Source organism: Heptranchias perlo, chromosome 17 (genome assembly GCF_035084215.1).
Source record: "Heptranchias perlo isolate sHepPer1 chromosome 17, sHepPer1.hap1, whole genome shotgun sequence".
Lineage (NCBI taxonomy): Eukaryota > Metazoa > Chordata > Chondrichthyes > Hexanchiformes > Hexanchidae > Heptranchias > Heptranchias perlo.
This window is the reverse complement of record NC_090341.1, coordinates 57,763,764-57,784,661: the sequence shown is the minus strand read 5'-3', so window position 1 is coordinate 57,784,661 and position 20,898 is coordinate 57,763,764. Positions and strand designations below refer to the sequence as shown.

Sequence of the window (20,898 nt, the reverse complement as noted above, 5' to 3'; positions counted from 1 at the left end):
GGAACGGTGATATATTTCCAAGTCGGGATGGTGTGTGACTTGGAGGGGAACGTGCAGGTGGTGCTGTTCCCATGTGCCTGCTGCTCTTGTCCTTCTAGGTGGTAGAGGTCGTGGGTTTGGGAGGTGCTGTCGAAGAAGCCTTGGCGAGTTGCTGCAGTGCATCCTGTGGATGGATGGAGTGACCAGGATTCAGTGTCAGACTGGGGGAGGGGGCTGGGCAGAGTGAGAAACTGGGGTCACATGGGGGAGAGGGAGAGGCTGAGGTCAAGGAGGGAGAGGCTGGGTTCACGGGGGAGAGGCTGTGGTCACGGTGGGGGGGGGTTGGGACGAGGTAGAGACACCATCACACACCTCCCACTGACTGTGCTGGGACCCTGGCACTGTGTCTAAGGGCGGTGACACAGCCAGGAACAGTCACATCCTGTTATGAAGGTTTGGAGTCCAGTCTCTTCCAATCACAGAACAGCTGTACGTACAGGAAACTCAGCACCGACTGCCTGACCGAGCTTTCCTACAGTCACACAGACCTCAATAATCCTGTGTGTGTCTCTCTGTGGTCTGTGTGTGTCTCTGTGTGTGTGTGTCTCTGTGTGTGTGTGTCTCTGTGGTGTGTGTGTGTGTCTCTGTGGTGTGTGTGTGTGTCTCTGTGGTGTGTGTGTGTGTCTCTGTGGTGTGTGTGTGTGTGTCTCTGTGGTGTGTGTGTGTGTGTCTCTGTGGTGTGTGTGTGTGTCTCTGTGGTGTGTGTGTGTCTCTCTGTCTCTGTGGTCTGTGTGTGTCTCTCTGTCTCTGTGGTCTGTGTGTGTCTCTCTGTCTCTGTGGTCTGTGTGTGTCTCTCTGTCTCTGTGGTGTGTGTGTGTGTCTCTGTCTCTGTGGTGTGTGTGTGTGTCTCTGTCTCTGTGGTGTGTGTGTGTGTCTCTGTCTCTGTGGTCTGTGTGTGTGTCTCTGTCTCTGTGGTGTGTGTGTGTGTCTCTGTCTCTGTGGTCTGTGTGTGTGTGTCTCTGTCTCTGTGGTCTGTGTGTGTGTCTCTGTCTCTGTGGTCTGTGTGTGTGTCTCTGTCTCTGTGGTCTGTGTGTGTGTCTCTGTCTCTGTGGTCTGTGTGTGTGTCTCTGTCTCTGTGGTCTGTGTGTGTGTCTCTGTCTCTGTGTGTGTGTCTCTGTCTCTGTGGTGTGTGTGTGTGCCTCTGTCTCTGTGGTCTGTGTGTGTGTCTCTGTCTCTGTGGTCTGTGTGTCTCTCTGTCTGTGTGTGTGTCTCTGTGTCAGAATATTTCCCAAATTTCAGACTGACCCCACACACTTGCTGTTCCTGGTACCGTACATTCCCCACCCCCGCACTATTAATGGTGTCAGATTTGTTTGGCTTGTGTTGAGGTACTTCCACAGGCACTGGACCCTAACCCTAACCCTAACCCGATTTAGCCAGGGGAAGCAGCAGAACACAGCCTGGCCGTGCCCTTACCCAACTCCCGCACCCCTAATTCCCACCCTAAGCTCAGTCCCGTACCCCTAACCCCACTCCCGCACTCCGAACACCACTATCGCACCCCATAATCCCTAATTCTAATCCACTCCCGTACCCCTAAACACACTTCCACACCCTTAAACCCTAACCCCACTCCCGCACCCACAAAACCCCTCACCCCACTCCCACACCCCTAAACCCCACTCCCACACCCACAAAACCCCTCACCCCACTCCCACACCCCTCACCCCACTCCCACACCCCACTCCCACACCCACAAAACCCCTCACCCCACTCCCACACCCCTAAACCCACTCCCGCATCCCTAAACCCCTAACCCCACTCCTCTAAACCTCTAACCCCATTCCAGTACCCTTAAACCCTAACCCCACTCCCACACCTACAAAACCCCTAACCCCACTCCTGCACCCCTAACCCTAACCCCACTCCCGCGCCCCTAGCCCCTATCCCCGGGGGGAGGGGGCAGTCTCTCCCTCTCTCTCTCTGCGGTGCGGTCCCCCCGGAGCGGGGGCTTTGGGCGGATGTTTTTGGAGCGGTGCCCGGTGCCGCTGACCTTGGGCTCGGAGCGCTGTGACTTTAAGGGGCGGAGCGGGCCGGATCCGGAGGCGAGTCCGAGAGTCCGAGTCCCCGAGTCCACACCGAGCCCGGCGCTCAACACAAGAGCTTCCTCCGCAGGACCCCCGACCCCCGCCCGGGGGACCGGCCGACCCACCCACCGACCCGTGTCCGCAGTAACAGGAGGAGAGGACGGGGCAGCGGGAGAGCCGAGGGAGGGACATCGACCCGGGGATGAGCTGAGAAGTTGGACCGGGAATCGCAGGATCTTCAGCCCAGGATGGAGCCGGGTGAGTGGGAGAGAGAGTGAGGGGAGGGGAGTGAGGGAGGGGGAGTGGAGAGGGGAGGAGAGGGAGTGAGGGGGGAGCTCCACTTGCAGGTTCCACCTTACATCGGCTCCCTGGACCCCTGACCCCCCCCAGACTCCTCCAACTCCCCGGACCCCTCTCCTCCGACTCCCCGGACCCCTCTCCTCCGCCACCCCGGACCCCTCTCCTCCGACTCCCCGGACCCCTCTCCTCCGACTCCCCGGACCCCTCTCCTCCGCCACCCCGGACCCCTCTCCTCCGCCACCCCGGACCCCTCTCCTCCGCCACCCCGGACCCCTCTCCTCCGCCTCCCCGGACCCCTCTCCTCCGCCTCCCCGGACCCCTCTCCTCCGCCTCCCCGGACCCCTCTCCTCCGCCTCCCCGGACCCCTCTCCTCCGCCACCCCGGACCCCTCTCCTCCGCCACCCCGGACCCCTCTCCTCCGCCACCCCGGACCCCTCTCCTCCGCCACCCCGGACCCCTCTCCTCCGCCTCCCCGGACCCCTCTCCTCCGCCTCCCCGGACCCCTCTCCTCCGCCTCCCCGGACCCCTCTCCTCCGCCTCCCCCGACCCCTCTCCTCCGCCTCCCCCGACCCCTCTCCTCCGCCTCCCCCGACCCCTCTCCTCCGCCTCCCCCGACCCCTCTCCTCCGCCTCCCCCGACCCCTCTCCTCCGCCTCCCCCGACCCCTCTCCTCCGCCTCCCCCGACCCCTCTCCTCCGCCTCCCCCGACCCCTCTCCTCCGCCTCCCCCGACCCCTCTCCTCCGCCTCCCCGGACCCCTCTCCTCCGCCTCCCCGGACCCCTCTCCTCCGCCTCCCCGGACCCCTCTCCTCCGCCTCCCCGGACCCCTCTCCTCCGCCTCCCCGGACCCCTCTCCTCCGCCTCCCCGGACCCCTCTCCTCCGCCTCCCCGGACCCCTCTCCTCCGCCTCCCCGGACCCCTCTCCTCCGCCTCCCCGGACCCCTCTCCTCCGCCTCCCCGGACCCCTCTCCTCCGCCTCCCCGGACCCCTCTCCTCCGCCTCCCCGGACCCCTCTCCTCCGCCTCCCCGGACCCCTCTCCTCCGCCTCCCCGGACCCCTCTCCTCCGCCTCCCCGGACCCCTCTCCTCCGCCTCCCCGGACCCCTCTCCTCCGCCTCCCCCGACCCCTCTCCTCCGCCTCCCCCGACCCCTCTCCTCCGCCTCCCCCGACCCCTCTCCTCCGCCTCCTTGGACCCCTCTCCTCCGACTCCCCCCACCCCTCTCGCCTCCCTGGACCCCTCTCCGACTTTCCCCTTCCTCCCTCCCCCGACCCCTCTCCTCCGACTCCCCCGACCCCTCTCCTCCAACTCCCCGCCTCCCTCCCCAGACCCCTCTCGCCTCCCCGGACCCCTCTCCGACTTCCCCCCTCCCTCTCTGACTCCCCCCCCAGGATCCCTATCCTCTGACCCCTCTCCCAGACCCCCAGACCCCCCTCCTCTGATACCCGCTCCCGCCTCCCCGGACCCCTCTCCTCCGCCTCCCCGGACCCCTCTCCTCCGCCTCCCCGGACCCCTCTCCTCCGCCTCCCCGGACCCCTCTCCTCCGCCTCCCCGGACCCCTGTTGACTCTCTCTGATTGGCCCCGTGCTGATGCTCTCCGATTGGCCACATGCTGATGACCAATAAGGCAATAACATGGCATTGGTTTAATATTGAGCAAAGAACCTCTTTAATATTCAGTGGGGGGAGGAGTGGGGGGGTTGTGTTGACATTCCAGCTCCATTAGGTGAATTGAGATCAGAAACACAATGCTGGTTAGCCAGTACTGGGGAGACGGGGACCTGTGTGGCGTTGAGATTAGTGCTGAAAGCCCCATCTTTTGGTCATTTATAAGGGACTGTAACTATAGAGGTTGCTCCCGTGAACAGCTGATTGGGCTGAAGCTGTGGGTCACTTGCTGTGGGTGTTTGATTCCAGTGTGCAGTAATGGCCTTGTGTGTGGGAGTGCAGGAAAGCAGTATGTTCCTGAAATGCGCAATAGGAAACTGCTCCCAGTGCTGTGTTGGCAGTGGCAGTGTGTTCTGCACTATATCGGACATCGACTATCCAGGGCAGGAGCTAAGCAGAACAGTTTAAATTATTCTTACTTTACCGATGGGCAGTCTGGACAAAGACAAAGCTCAGTGAGGATAAAAGGGGATCTGGCCCGAATTAACTGGGCAGAAACGTTAGCAAACAGGTCAGTGTGACACCCAGGGTTGATCCAGGCTTTGGGTTTGCTTTAGATGGTCCCTCGGGGACAGTGGTTCTGGTCACTCCCATAGATGGGCTGAGGGTTTTGCATCAGGAGTGTGGCCATACTGTTCAATGCCTAACCACATTAAGGCCTCGGCTGTGGCTCAGTGGGAGCACTCTCTCACCTCTGAGTCAGAAGCTTCTGGGTTCAAGCCCCATTCCAGAGACGTGACACGTAATCCAGGCTGAAACGTCAGTGCATTACTGAGGGAGCGCTGCACTGACGGAGCTGCTGTCTTTCTGATGAGACATTAAACCGAGGCCCCATCTGCCCTCTCAGGTGAACTTAAACGATCCCATGGCACTATTCGAAGATGAGGCGGGGAGTTCTCCTGGTGTCCTGGCAAATATTTATCCCTCAACCAACATCACTAAAACAGATTATCTGGTCATTTATCTCATTGCTGTTAATGGGATCTTGCTGTGCACAAATTGGCTGCCGCGTTTCCTACATTAAACAGTGACTGCACTTCAAAAAGTACTTGATTGGCTGAAAAGTGCTTTGGGACATCTTGTGGTTGTGAAAGGTGCTATATAAATGCAAGTCTTTCTTTTACATAATAACACAACCCAGGGATATAACATGAAGTCCCTCTTGCGATCACCTTGTCCCCTTTTGCGGGCTGAATTCCTTGTCTTCGGAATAATCTTTTTTTCTAGACAACGAGCTGCAAAATCTGACCTGTGTTTTTATGTCCAGCTCAGGGTCCAAGACAGTCTCGAAATACTTTGTACCAAACCAATTGACTACATGCCCCCTTTCTCTGTTTGTGAAATGTGATATTGTACAAATTGGCCCATTTGACTCCAGTGCTAACCCCCAAAGCCTGCAGCCTGGGACTGCTGTTCAAGGAAGTCAGAGCGGAGAGAGCAGAGGGTCTGGCCCCAATTTACAATCCTCAAATATGCAAATTGTTCCATGTGACTGGGTAGAAACCAAGAATGGAGAAAAGAACAAACAAAGTAACTTTAGACCAGTTAGTGTAACGTTAGTTGTGAGCAAACTCTTAGAATCCATAAATGAAGATAAAATCGCTCCCCCCCGCGCTCCCCCCCGCGCTCCCCCCCGCGCTCCCCCCCGCGCTCCCCCCCGCGCGCTCGCCCGCGCTCCCCCCCGCGCTCCCCCCCGCGCTCCCCCCCGCGCTCCCCCCCGCGCTCCCCCCCGCGCTCCCCCCCGCGCTCCCCCCCGCGCGCTCGCCCGCGCTCCCCCCCGCGCTCCCCCCCGCGCTCCCCCCCGCGCTCCCCCCCGCGCTCCCCCCCGCGCTCCCCCCCGCGCTCCCCCCCGCGCTCCCCCCCGCGCTCCCCCCCGCGCTCCCCCCCGCGCTCCCCCCCCGCGCTCCCCCCCCGCGCTCCCCCCCCGCGCTCCCCCCCCGCGCTCCCCCCCCGCGCTCCCCCCCGCGCGCTCGCCCGCACTCCCCCCCGCGCTCCCCCCCGCGCTCCCCCCCGCGCTCCCCCCCGCGCTCCCCCCCCGCGCTCCCCCCCCGCGCTCCCCCCCCGCGCTCCCCCCCCGCGCTCCCCCCCCGCGCTCCCCCCCCGCGCTCCCCCCCGCGCTCCCCCCCGCGCGCTCGCCCGCGCTCCCCCCCCGCGCGCTCGCCCGCGCTCCCCCCCGCGCGCTCGCCCGCGCTCCCCCCCGCGCGCTCGCCCGCGCTCCCCCCCGCGCGCTCGCCCGCGCTCCCCCCCGCGCGCTCCCCCCGCGCGCTCGCCCGCGCTCCCCCCCGCGCGCTCGCCCGCGCTCCCCCCCGCGCGCTCGCCCGCGCTCCCCCCCGCGCGCTCGCCCGCGCTCCCCCCCGCCCGCTCGCCCGCGCTCCCCCCCCGCCCGCTCGCCCGCGCTCCCCCCCCGCCCGCTCGCCCGCGCTCCCCCCCCCGCCCGCTCGCCCGCGCTCCCCCCCGCCCGCTCGCCCGCGCTCCCCCCCCGCCCGCTCGCCCTCGCACCCCCCCCGCCCGCTCGCCCTCGCACCCCCCCCGCCCGCTCGCCCCCGCACCCCCCCCGCCCGCTCGCCCCCGCACCCCCCCCGCCCGCTCGCCCCCGCACCCCCCCCGCCCGCTCGCCCTCGCACCCCCCCCGCCCGCTCGCCCTCGCACCCCCCCCGCCCGCTCGCCCTCGCACCCCCCCCGCCCGCTCGCCCTCGCACCCCCCCCGCCCGCTCGCCCTCGCACCCCCCCCGCCCGCTCGCCCTCGCACCCCCCCCGCCCGCTCGCCCGCGCTCCCCCCCCGTTCGCTCGCCCGCTCTCTTTCCCCCCCCCCAAGCCCGCCCGCTCGCTCGCCCGCGCTCTTAGCTTTAAGTTTTTAGAAAGCAAAACAAAAGCTACAACAGCTGTGTAATCAGTAGTTATTTTTTCTCACGCTCTTGCACATCACACCATCTTTATTTTTTTTTAAATTCCATAAACTTTGTGTGAACAAAGCTTTTGACATTTCAAGTAATTTTGATACACAATGAACAGACACTGCTCGAAGTGAAGGGAAGATATTCTGCCAGTACAGCTAACTGGCCCTGATATTCCTCAGACTGCACCATCCCAAATTCAGCTCACAGATTCCGAGCCAAGGCAAAGAAGTTCAACCCCAACCCAGGCTGCCTTCAAGTAAAATCTTAAATGAGGGTATTATAATACAACTTCATGCATGCATCACGTTGTGAAATATGTAATTAAAAAAAAAATTGTTGGACATGATAAATTTCATAATTGAGAAAAAATGTTAGATATAGAAGAATTCAGAAAGCAGTTTGTGTATAATGCTGTTCCATCTGGGTCAAAATCCTGGAATTCCCTTCCTAACAGCACTGTGGGAGAACCGTCACCACACGGACTGCAGCGGTTCAAGAAGGCGGCTCACCACCACCTTCTCAAGGGCAATTAGGGATGGGCAATAAATGCCGGCCTCGCCAGCGACGCCCACATCCCATGAATTAATATTAAAAAAATCTGGTAGCTAGATTGTTCAGTCAAAGGGTGACAAGTTTACATAATGGTTAACATACTCTTTCCCCACCCCGCCATCCCCAGCTAAAAACAAACCAAGCATTGGGGTTCATTTCTAGAGGGTTAGAATTGAAAAGCTACATTATGTTAAACTTGTACAGAACCTTGGTTAGATCACACTTGGAGTGTTGTGTACAGTTCCGGTCTCCATATTAGAGAAAGGATATAGAGGCATTGGAGAGGGTGCGAAAAAGATTCACAAGGATGATACCAGAACTGAGAGGTTATACCCATCAGGAAAGGCTGAACAGGCTGGGACTCTTTTCTCTAGAAAAGAGAAGGCTGAGGGGTGACCTGATAGAGGTCTATAAGATTATGAACGTAGAGAAGACCTTTCCACTTGTGGGAGAGACCAGAACCAGGGGCCATAAATATAAGAGCGTCATTAATCAATCCAATAGGGAATTCAGGAGAAACTTCTTTACCCAGAGAGTGGTGAGAATGTGGAACTCGCTACGACAAGGAGTTGAGTCAACGAGCAAGGGGAAGCTAGATAAACACATGAGGGCGAAAGGAATAGAAGGGTATGCTGATAGGATGAGATGAATAAGGGTGGGAGGCTCATTTGGAGCATAAACGCCAGCATAGAGGCTATGGGCCCCGACAACATCCCGGCTGTAGTGCTGAAGACTTGTGCTCCAGAACTAGCCGTGCCTCTAGCCAAACTGTTCCAGTACAGCTACAACACTGGCATCTACCCGACAATGTGGAAAATTGCCCAGGTATGTCCTGTCCACAAAAAGCAGGACAAATCCAATCTGGCCAATTACCACCCCATCAGTCTACTCTCAATCATCAGCAAAGTGATGGAAGGTGTCGTTGACAGTGCTATCAAGCGGCACTTACTCACCAATAACCTGCTCACCAATGTTCAGTTTGGGTTCCGCCAGGACCACTCGGCTCCAGACCTCATTACAGCCTTGGTCCAAATGTGGACAAAAGAGCTGAATTCCAGAGGTGAGGTGAGAGTGACTGCCCTTGACATCAAGGCAGCATTTGACCAAGTGTGGCACCAAGCAGCCCAAGTAAAATTGAAGTCAATGGGAATCAGGGGGAAAACTCTCCAGTGGCTGGAGTCATACCTAGCACAAAGGAAGATGGTAGTGGTTGTTGGAGGCCAATCATCTCAGCCCTAGGGCATTACTGCAGGAGTTCCTCAGGGCAGTGTCCTAGGCCCAACCATCTTCAGCCGCTTCATCAATGACCTTCCCTCCATCATAAAGTCAGAAATGGGGATGTTCGCTGATGATTGCACAGTGTTCACTTCCATTCGCAACCCCTCAGATAATGAAGCAGTCCGAGCCTGCATGCAGCAAGACCTGGACAACATCCAGGCTTGGGCTCATAAGTGGCAAGTAACATTCGCGCCAGATAAGTGCCAGGCAATGACCATGTCCAACAAGAGAGAATCTAACCACCTCCTCTTGACATTCAACGGCATTACCATCGCCGAATCCCCTACCATCAACATCCTGGGGGTCACCATTGACCAGAAACTTAACTGGACCAGCCATATAAATACTGTGGCTACAAGAGCAGGTCAGAGGCTGGGCGTTCTGCGGCGGGTGACTCACCTCCTGACTCCCCAAAGCCTTTCCACCATCTACAAGGCACAAGTCAGGTGTGTGATGGAATACTCTCCACTTGCCTGGATGAGTGCAGCTCCAACAACACTCAAGAAGCTCAACACCATCCAGGACAAAGCAGCCCGCTTGATTGGCACCCCATCCACCACCCTAAACATTCACTCCCTTCACCACCGGCGCACTGTGGCTGCAGTGTGTACCATCTACAGGATGCACTGCAGCAACTCGCCAAGGCTTCTTCGACAGCACCTCCCAAACCCGCGACCTCTACCACCTAGAAGGACAAGAGCAGCAGGCACATGGGAACACCACCACCTGCACGTTCCCCTCCAAGTCACACACCATCCTGACTTGGAAATATAACGCCGTTCCTTCATCGTCGCTGGGTCAAAATCCTGGAACTCCCTTCCTAACAGCACTGTGGGAGAACCGTCACCACACGGACTGCAGCGGTTCAAGAAGGCAGCTCACCACCATCTTCTCAAGGGCAATTAGGGATGGGCAATAAATGCCGGCCTCGCCAGCGACGCCCACATCCCATGATCGAATTAAAAAAAGAACAGTTGGGCTGAATGGCCTGTTTCTGTGCTGTACATTCCAAGTAATTCTATGTACTTTATCCCCTCGCTAATGCAGACCTGTCTCTTATTTGCTTCTTATTTTAACACTACAGTGAAAGAATTGGAGAGGTTCCAGAGGGTTATGGCAGTTTTTTCTTGCTTTATGTTGTAGGGAGTCATGTATTCACACACTGGGGGGGGGGGGTTAGTGACACTGCATAACCATTACAGCAGTGCTCAATTCTAATTTCTGTTTCTCTTGTTCTAGAATTTAAGAAGCCAGCCTTGGCACCAAAACCCAAGCTCCAAGATCGTCCACTGTCAGTGGCTGTTCCAAAAGTGAGCCCTTTCCAGACGCCAAAGTCAGGTGGTCTTCCTTATCCATCCTCTGTTTCTAAGGGCCGGAAACCACCAATTGCCCCAAAACCAAACTTGTCCCATAAAATGCCAGTGGCTGAGGTCACGCTGACTCTACACAATGATAACTTAAACAGGTGCACAAATGGGCAAGTGTCAGTTGCACATCAGTTGGTAGCTCTGGAAGTTGAAGATCTTGCAATTTCCGAGGCACTGGATGAGACTGAAAATATGGCAGCCAATGCAGAAATAGAGTTTGCCTCAACTGTTGAAGAAGATGAGCGTAAGACTCTGAGAGAAGGTGAAACTGAGGAGTGTGGAGAAAATAGAACTCAAATAATTCCACAGGAAGATGACCGATTTGTGCAGTCAGAAGAACAAACATTTGAAGACAGTGGGTTATCAAATAGAGATACTTATACATTGTGCAGCAATGCAGAAGAGGTGGACTTGCCATCCTTCGAAAGTGAGGCCATTTTGGTGGTTATGGACTGTGATGCAGCTGATAATATTCACCTTACTGGTGGTGCTTGGAATGAATGCATTTTGCAAGAAACATCTCAAACAAAGTTGCATGCAGCACGTAATATTAATGATAAAAACTGCAGTGAAGAAAAGTTAAGTACTATAGAAGAGAGAGAGAGTTTTTATGAAGAAGGTCCTATAGAATCAGCAGACAGGTGTAGATGTGAAGCCGACAGTGAAGTTCATGAGGAGCCAACAAAATCATCATGTGTCCCTAGACCTGAGGAACCAGACGGGCTGGTCGGAGCGCCAGAGGGGGAGGTCGGAGCGCCAGAGGGGGAGGTCGGAGCGCCAGAGGGGGAGGTCGGAGCGCCAGAGGGGGAGGTCGGAGCGCCAGAGGGGGAGGTCGGAGCGCCAGAGGGGGAGGTCGGAGCGCCAGAGGGGGAGGTCGGAGCGCCAGAGGGGGAGGTCGGAGCGCCAGAGGGGGAGGTCGGAGCGCCAGAGGGGGAGGTCGGAGCGCCAGAGGGGGAGGTCGGAGCGCCAGAGGGGGAGGTCGGAGCGCCAGAGGGGGAGGTCGGAGCGCCAGAGGGGGAGGTCGGAGCGCCAGAGGGGGAGGTCGGAGGGCCAGAGGGGGAGGTCGGAGGGCCAGAGGGGGAGGTCGGAGGGCCAGAGGGGGAGGTCGGAGGGCCAGAGGGGGAGGTCGGAGGGCCAGAGGGGGAGGTCGGAGGGCCAGAGGGGGAGGTCGGAGGGCCAGAGGGGCTGGATGGAGGGCCAGTGGGGGAGGCTGGAGGGCCAGTGGGGGAGGCTGGAGCGCCAGACGGGGAGGTTGGAGCGCCAGACGGGCTGGATGGAGGGCCGGACGGGCTGGATGGAGGGCCGGAGGGGGAGGCTGGAGGGCCGGAGGGGGAGGCTGGAGGGCCGGAGGGGGAGGCTGGAGGGCCGGAGGGGGAGGCTGGAGGGCCGGAGGGGGAGGCTGGAGGGCCGGAGGGGGAGGCTGGAGGGCCAGACGGGCTGGATGGAGGGCCAGAGGGGGAGGCTGGAGCGCCAGAGGGGGAGGTTGAAGTGCCAGACGGGCTGGATGGAGCGCCAGAGGGGGAGGCTGAAGTGCCAGACGGGCTGGATGGAGGGCCAGAGGGGGAGGTTGGAGGGCCAGAGGGGGAGGTTGGAGGGCCAGAGGGGGAGGTTGGAGGGCCAGAGGGGGAGGCTGAAGTGCCAGACGGGCTGGATGGAGCGCCAGAGGGGGAGGCTGGAGGGCCGGAGGGGGAGGCTGGAGGGCCGGAGGGGGAGGCTGGAGGGCCGGAGGGGGAGGCTGGAGGGCCGGAGGGGGAGGCTGGAGGGCCGGAGGGGGAGGCTGGAGGGCCGGAGGGGGAGGCTGGAGGGCCGGAGGGGGAGGCTGGAGGGCTGGAGGGGGAGGCTGGAGGGCCGGAGGGGGAGGTTGGAGCGCCACAATCATCGCGTGTCCCTACACCTGAGGAGTTTGTTGAAGAACAGTTAACAGGATCATTAAAGATGTTGATTTTTGAAGGAAACGCCGGGTGTGATGAACAGGACGGGTGTGGAGACTCATCGGACATTGGTGGCCATGAAGTAAAGGAAGAATTTGGTCCAAATGAAGGACTCGTGGATTGGTCATACACCTCTACAATTGAAGAAATAGAGCAGCTTGCTGGAAGGGAAGATCGCACAACTCTCTGTAATGAAAATGGTTCAGGACAGGACCGACTCGCTGTCTCTAACTGTGCTCTGGAGCACCCAGCAGAAGCTGAAGATGGGCTACAATTGGAGCAAGAAACTGGCCACTCGAGTGAAATAGATGGACTGCCAAGTGCGTACTTTGCAAGCGATGGCTTGGGACCAGTGGACGAAACAGGTGATGAGGCAGAAGCTGATGAAGCTGTTACTGCCGACTGGAAAAATACCAGAGGGAGAACATGGTCTCTCAGTGCGAAAGTACCTGAGGCTGTCCCAGAAGAGGCTGTCCCTGAATCTCAACTTCAAGAACCTGGTGGATCAGCTGCAGAAGATCACGTCCAAGAGAAAATGGAAGGTAAAGTATCTGAAAACACAAGGACGTTTCCTGCAAACCACAAGCATTACACTTTCTATCCCCGCTCATATTCTGTCGAAGGCAGGGATCTGCCTGTTTCTGTTTACGGAGAAACTGAGGGGTCACTTTTAGAAGACAGCAGAATGAAGAGAAAGGGAGATAATCTCTCCCTGCCGTGTGTTGTTGCATCATCAGGTAGTTTGTCAAAACAGAATCACCTTCCATTGTCTGGTGCTTCCACTCCCTCGTCAGTGGTGGACATACCCCCTCCATTTGAACTGGCAAGCATCACCAAAAAACCCATCACCAAAAGTTCACCATCACTCTCGGTAGAAAATGAATCTCCTGATAAATACTTAAAGCAGAGCGCAAAGAAAAAGTCATCTTTTAAACGCTTTTTACCAATTAAACTGTCACTCAAGAAGAAGATTGAAAATAAGATTGCGGTCGAGGTGAATGTGGGCAAGACACCCTCGGATAAATCGAGAGCCCTGGATTTTGACCGGAGAAGTTTGGGTAACTCGCCCCAGTTAAAGACTCGATCTGGAAAGATGCGCATATCAGATTCTTCGTCCACCTTCTTATTTTACAAGGACGGCAAGAGAAAAGGAACGACAAAACCCTTCAGCAGAAGTGTGTCCAGGGTAGAGTCCTTCGAGGACAGGTCTCGGCATTCTTACACATCACTTCCTTTAACCAAACCCAGATCCATTTCCTTCCCCAACACAGACTCTTCTGATTATGAGAACATTCCGGCCGTGAGCTCGGACTATGAAAATATACAAATCCCTCCCAGAAGGAGTGGCCGTTCAGGGACCTTCACCGAATTCTTTGAAGATCCCAGCAGAGCTTTCTCTTCAGCCTGTGAAAATGATGGTTACGTGGACATGAGCAGCTTCACTCCATTCGAGAGCAGGCGGAGCACGGAGCAGGAGCTGGAAAGGTGATCGTCCTTTTGTAGTTTGTGGTTTCAGCTTGTTTTCCTCCTGACGCCCAAGCCCTCCAGAGAGCCACCACTCGGGTGCAATGGCGACGACCTGCTAACATGGTCGAGGTGTAGTGAGGACAAACAGCGAAAAAATACCAGTCTGAACTTGGCCACTGTTATTTAGCTTGTTCAAACCTGCTGCTGAGCAGAGAGCCTGCTTGTGACGGGCAGTGTGGTACCATTCTAAGCCGGGGGGCAGAGTGCAGGAGTGCAGAGGGTGCTGGGGAACACAGTGCAGAGGGTGCTGGGGAACACAGTGCGGAGGGTGCTGGGGAACACAGTGCGGAGGGTGCTGGGGAACACAGTGCTGAGGGTGCTGGGGAACACAGTGCGGAGGGTGCTGGGGAACACAGTGCGGAGGGTGCTGGGGATCACAGTGCGGAGGGTGCTGGGGATCACAGTGCGGAGGGTGCTGGGGAACACAGTGCGGAGGGTGCTGGGGAACACAGTGCGGAGGGTGCTGGGGAACACAGTGCGGAGGGTGCTGGGGAACACAGTGCGGAGGGTGCTGGGGAACACAGTGCGGAGGGTGCTGGGGAACACAGTGCGGAGGGTGCTGGGGAACACAGTGCGGAGGGTGCTGGGGAACACAGTGCGGAGGGTGCTGGGGAACACAGTGCGGAGGGTGCTGGGGAACACAGTGCGGAGGGTGCTGGGGAACACAGTGCGGAGGGTGCTGGGGAACACAGTGCGGAGGGTGCTGGGGAACACAGTGCGGAGGGTGCTGGGGAACACAGTGCGGAGGGTGCTGGGGAACACAGTGCGGAGGGTGCTGGGGAACACAGTGCGGAGGGTGCTGGGGAACACAGTGCGGAGGGTGCTGGGGAACACAGTGCGGAGGGTGCTGGGGAACACAGTGCGGAGGGTGCTGGGGAACACAGTGCGGAGGGTGCTGGGGAACACAGTGCGGAGGGTGCTGGGGAACACAGTGCGGAGGGTGCTGGGGAACACAGTGCGGAGGGTGCTGGGGAACACAGTGCGGAGGGTGCTGGGGAACACAGTGCAGAGGGTGCTGGGGAACGGGACACAGTGCAGAGGGTGCTGGGGAACGGGACACAGTGCAGATGGTGCTGGGGAACGGGACACAGTGCAGATGGTGCTGGGGAACGGGACACAGTGCAGAGGGTGCTGGGGAACACAGTGCGGAGGGTGCTGGGGAACACAGTGCAGAGGGTGCTGGGCAATGGGACACAGTGCAGAGGGTGCTGGGGAACACAGTGCAGAGGGTGCTGGGGAACGGGACACAGTGCAGAGGGTGCTGGGGAACACAGTGCAGAGGGTGCTGGGGAACACAGTGCGGAGGGTGCTGGGGAACACAGTGCGGAGGGTGCTGGGGAACACAGTGCGGAGGGTGCTGGGGAACACAGTGCGGAGGGTGCTGGGGAACACAGTGCAGAGGGTGCTGGGGAATGGGACACAGTGCGGAGGGTGCTGGGGAACACAGTGCGGAGGGTGCTGGGGAACACAGTGCGGAGGGTGCTGGGGAACACAGTGCGGAGGGTGCTGGGGAACACAGTGCGGAGGGTGCTGGGGAACACAGTGCGGAGGGTGCTGGGGAACACAGTGCGGAGGGTGCTGGGGAACACAGTGCGGAGGGTGCTGGGGAACACAGTGCGGAGGGTGCTGGGGAACACAGTGCGGAGGGTGCTGGGGAACACAGTGCGGAGGGTGCTGGGGAACACAGTGCAGAGGGTGCTGGGGAACACAGTGCAGAGGGTGCTGGGGAACACAGTGCAGAGGGTGCTGGGGAATGGGACACAGTGCAGAGGGTGCTGGGGAACGGGACACAGTGCAGAGGGTGCTGGGGAACGGGACACAGTGCAGAGAGCAGGTACAGATTTGTAAAATTGATACCACAGGACCTGTTGTTTGGTGATTGGAATGTGACAAACTCATGGCATCGATTCCCAGAAAAGTTTTTGTTCTTGGGTCTGATTTACAATCACTAAGCCATTTGAGCAAGAAAACCGAGGAGGGGTTTCGCAGTCTGTATAAAGAGACCATACTACAGAGGCAGAGGCGGAGGGAGAGGGAGGCGGAGGGGCAGTGACAGAGTCAGACAGACAGAGACAGACGGACACGGGGTGGGGGGGCGGGGAGAGAGAGAGAGAGAGGGATGGGGAGTGGGGGAGGGAGAGAGAGGGATGGGGAGTGGGGGAGGGAGAGGGAGAGAGAGGGATGGGGAGTGGGGGAGGGAGAGAGAGGGATGGGGAGTGGGGGAGGGAGAGAGAGGGATGGGGAGTGGGGGACGGAGAGAGAGAGAGAGAGAGACGGATGGACGGGGGGGAGAAAGAGAGAGAGGGACGGTCGGACGGAGTGGGGGGAGAGAGAGAGAGAGACGGACGGACGGAGGGGGGGAGAGAGAGTGAGGGACTGACGAACGGACGGAGGGGGTGGGGGGAGAGAGAGAGAGAGAGGGACGGACGGATGGTGAGGGGGGGAAGAGAGAGAGAGAGAGAGAGGGACGGACGGACGGAGGTGGGGGGGGGGAGAGGGAGCGAGAGAGAGAGAGACAGACAGACAGCGGGTATTAGTCTCTGATGTCACGTTCATTAGTATCTGAAGATTCGTTCCGAGTGGGTACGGTAGTATAGTGGTTATGTAACTGGACGAGCAAGCCACGGCAGCTGTTGAATTAAAATTCAATGAATTAAATTCAATTAATTAAATAAAACCTGGAATTAAAATACTAGTATCAGTAATGGTGGCCATGAAACTACCGGATTGTCGTAAAAACCCATCTGGTTCACAAATGTCCTTTAGGGAAGGAAACCTGCCGTCCTTACCCGGTCTGGCCTATATGTGACTCCAGACCCACAGCAATGTGGTTGATTCTTAATTGCCCTCTGAAATGGCCAAGCAAGGCACTCAGTTGTAAAATCTCGCTAAAAAAAGTCACAATAAGAATAAAACCGGACGGACCACCCGGCATTGGACCACTAGGCACCGGACACGACAACGGCAAAACACCAAGCCCAGTCGACCCTGCAAGGTCCTCCTTACTAACATCTGGGGACTTGTGCCAAAATTGGGAGAGCTGTCCCACAGACTGGTCAAGCAACAGCCTGACGTAGCCATACTCACAGAATCATACCTTTCAGCCAGCGTCCCAGACTCTTCCATCACCATCTCTGGGTATGTCCTGTCCCACCGGCAGGACAGACCCACCAGAGGTGGCGGTACAGTGATATACAGTCAGGAGGGAGTGGCCCTGGGAGTCCTCAACATTGACTCTGGACCCCATGAAATCTCATGGCATCAGGTCAAACATGGGCAAGGAAACCTCCTGCTGATTACCACCTACCGCCCTCCCTCAGCTGATGAATCAGTCCTCCTCCATGTTGAACACCACTTGGAGGAAGCGCTGAGGGTAGCAAGGGCACAAAATGTACTCTGGATGGGGGACTTCAATGTTCATCACCAAGAGTGGCTCAGTAGCACCACTACTGACCGAGCTGGCCGAGTCCTGAAGGGCATAGCTGCCAGACTGGGCCTGCGGCAGGTGGTGAGCGAACCAACACGAGGGAAAAACTTACTTCACTTCGTCCTCACCAATCTACCTGTCGCAAATGCATCTGTCCATGACAGTATTGGTAGGAGTGACCGCCGCAGTCCTCGTGGAGATGAAGACCTGTCTTCGCACTGAGGACACCATCCAACGTGTTGTGTGGCACTACCACCGTGCTAAATGGGATAGATTCAGAACAGATCTAGCAGCTCAAAACTGGGCATCCATGAGGCGCTGTGGGCCATCAGCAGCAGCAGAATTGTATTCCAGCACAATCTGTAACCTCATGGCCCGGCATATTCCTCACTCTACCGTTACCAACAAGCCAGGGGATCAACCCTGGTTCAATGAGTAGTGTAGAAGAGCATGCCAGGAGCAGCACCAAGCATACCTAAAAATGAGGTGCCAACCTGGTGAAGCTACAACTCAGGACTACATGCATGCTAAACAGTGGAAGCAACATGCTGTAGACAGAGCTAAGCGATTCCACAACCAACGGATCAGATCAAAGCTCTGCAGTCCTGCCACATCCAGTCGTGAATGGTGGTGGACAATTAAACAACTAATGGGAGGAGGAGGCTCTGTAAACATCCCCATCCTCAATGACGGCGGAGTCCAGCACGTGAGTGCAAAAGACAAGGCTGAAGCGTTTGCAACCATCTTCAGCCAAAAGTGCTGTGTGGATGATCCATCTCGGCCTCCTCCCGATATCCCCACCATCACAGAAGCCAGTCTTCAGCCAATTCGATTCACTCCACGTGATATCAAGAAATGGCTGAGTGCACTGGATCCAGCAAAGGCTATGGGCCCCGACAACATCCCGGCTGTAGTGCTGAAGACTTGTGCTCCAGAACTAGCTGCGCCTCTAGCCAAGCTGTTCCAGTACTGCTACAACACTGGCATCTACCTGACAATGTGGAAAATTGCCCAGGTATGTCCTGTTCACAAAAAGCAGGACAAATCCAATCTGGCCAATTACCGCCCCATCAGTCTACTCTCAATCATCAGCAAAGTGATGGAAGGTATCGTCAACAGTGCTATCAAGCGGCACTTACTCACCAATAACCTGCTCACTGATGCTCAGTTTGGGTTCCGCCAGGACCACTCGGCTCCAGACCTCATTTCAGCCTTGGTCCAAACATGGACAAAAGAGCTGAATTCCAGAGGTGAGGTGAGAGTGACTGCCTTTGACATCAAGGCAGCATTTGACCGAGTGTGGCACCAAGGAGCCCGAGTAAAATTGAAGTCAATGTGATTCAGGGGGAAAACTCTCCAGTGGCTGGAGTCATACCCAGCACAAAGGAAGATGGTAGTGGTTGTTGGAGGCCAATCATCTCAGCCCCAGGACATTGCTGCAGGAGTTCCTCAAGGCAGTGTCCTCGGCCCAACCATCTTCAGCTGCTTCATCAATGACCTTCCCTCCATCATAAGGTCAGAAATGGGGATGTTCGCTGATGATTGCACAGTGTTCAGTTCCATTTGCAACCCCTCAGATAATGAAGCAGCCCGTGCCCGCATGCAGCAAGACGTGGACAAGTGGCAAGTAACATTCGCGACAGATAAGTGCCAAGCAATGACCATCTCCAATAAGAGAGAGTCTAACCACTCCCCTTGATATTCAATGGCATTACCATCGCCGAATCCCCCACCATCAACATCCTGGGGCTTACCATTGACCAGAAACTTAATTGGACCAGCCATATAAATACTGTGGCTACAAGAGCAGGTCAGAGGCTGGGTATTCTGCGGCAAATAACTCACCTCCTGACTCCCCAAAGCCTTCCCACCATCTACAAGGCACAAGTCAGGAATGTGATGGAATACTCTCCACTTGCCTGGATGAGTGCAGCTCCAACAACACTCAAAAAGCTCGACACCATCCAAGATAAAGCAGCCCGCTTGATTGGCACCCCATCCACCACCCTAAACATTCACTCCCTCCACCACCGGCGCACAGTGGCTGCAGTGTGTACCATCCACAGGATGCACTGCAGCAACTCGCCAAGGCTTCTTCGACAGCACCTCCCAAACCCGCGACCTCTACCACCTAGAAGGACAAGAGCAGCAGGTACATGGGAACAACACCACCTGCACGTTCCCCTTCAAGTCACACACCATCCCGACTTGGAAATATATCGCAGTTCCTTCATTGTCGCTCACCACCACCTTCTCAAGGGCAATTAGGGATGGGCAATAAATGCTGGCCTCGCCAGCGACGCCCACATCCCATGAACGAATTTTTAAAAAGTATCTGATTTCACGTTCATTGGTCTCTGATGTCACGTTCATTATTATCTGAGGATTCATTCGTTAGTATCTGATTCGTTCATTCCTATCTGATGATTCGTTCATTCCTATCTGATGATTCGTTCATTCCTATCTGATGATTCGTTCATTAGTATCTGATGATTCGTTGATTTGTATCTGATGTCACGTTCATTAGTATCTGATTCGTTCATTAGTGTCTGATGTCACATTCATTCCTATCTGATGATTCGTTCATTCCTATCTGATGTCACGGTGATTAGTATCTGATGTCATGTTCATTCGGATCTGATAATTTGTTCATTAGTATCTGATGATTCATTCATCCACACCTGATGTCATGTTCACTGGTATCTAGTGATCCGTTCATTATTATCTGATGTCACATTCATTCGGATTTGACGTCACATTTATTAGAATCTGATCATTTGTTCATTCGTATCTGATGTCACGTTCACTAGTATCCGATGATTTTCGTTCATTAGTGTCTCATGATTGTTCATTAGTGTCTCATGATTCGTTCATTTGTATCTGATTAGTTCATTTCGTGTCTGATGTCACATTCATTCGGATTTGACGTCACATTTATTATTATCTGATCATTTGTTCATTAGTATCTGATGTCACGTTCATTAGTATCCGATGATTTTCGTTCATTAGTGTCTCATGATCGTTCATTAGTGTCTGATGATTCGTTCATTTCGTGTCTGATGTCACGTTCATTATTCTCTGATTCGTTCATTCGTGTCGGATGATTCATTCCCCGTTCATTAGTATCTGATGATTCGTTCATTAGGATCTGATGTCACGTTCATTCCTATCTGATTATTCATTTCTTAGTATTTGATGATTCATTCATCCATACCTGATGTCATGTTCACTGGTATCTGGTGATTCGTTCATGAGTTTCTGATGTCACATTCATTAGAATCTGATTCGTTAATTGGTATCTGGTGATTCATTCATTAGTGTCTCATGATTCATTCAGTCGTATCTGATGTCACGTTCATTCAGATTTGATGTCACGTTCATTAGTATCTGATGATTCATTCATTTGTGTCTCATGATTCGTTCATTATTATCTGATGAATCATTCATTGGTATCTATTGATTTGTTCATTGGTATCTGATTCCTTCATTGGTATCTATTGATTTGTTCATTGGTATCTGATTCCTTCATTGGTATCTGAGGATTCATTCATTGGTATCTGATGATTCGTTCATTGGTATCTGATTCGTTCATTAGTATCTCATGATTCGTTCATTAGTATCTCATGATTCGTTCGTTGGTATCTGATTCGTTCATTAGTGTCTGATGTCATGTTTATTACTATCTGATGATTTGTTCATTCATATCTGATGTCACATTCATTCGGATTTGACGTCACATTTATTAGTATCTGATGTCACGTTCATTAGTATCTGATGATTCATTCATTTGTGTCTCATGATTCGTTCATTATTATCTGATGAATCATTCATTGGTATCTATTGATTTGTTCATTGGTATCTGATTCCTTCATTGGTATCTATTGATTTG

The 20,898-nt window shown here is 55.9% G+C and overlaps 1 protein-coding gene across 1 annotated transcript in view; it reads left to right on the top strand.

Annotated features, from left to right (window-relative positions):
- Positions 1 to 535: 535 nt before the first annotated feature.
- Positions 536 to 20,898, top strand: part of LOC137333943 (FYVE, RhoGEF and PH domain-containing protein 5-like) — a 329,534-nt gene continuing 309,171 nt past the window's right edge. The window contains 2 exon segments of the mRNA XM_067998296.1: positions 536 to 2,324; positions 9,997 to 13,540. Of these exon segments, the coding sequence (XP_067854397.1) occupies positions 2,315 to 2,324; positions 9,997 to 13,540 (3,554 nt within the window). The 5' untranslated portion in view covers positions 536 to 2,314.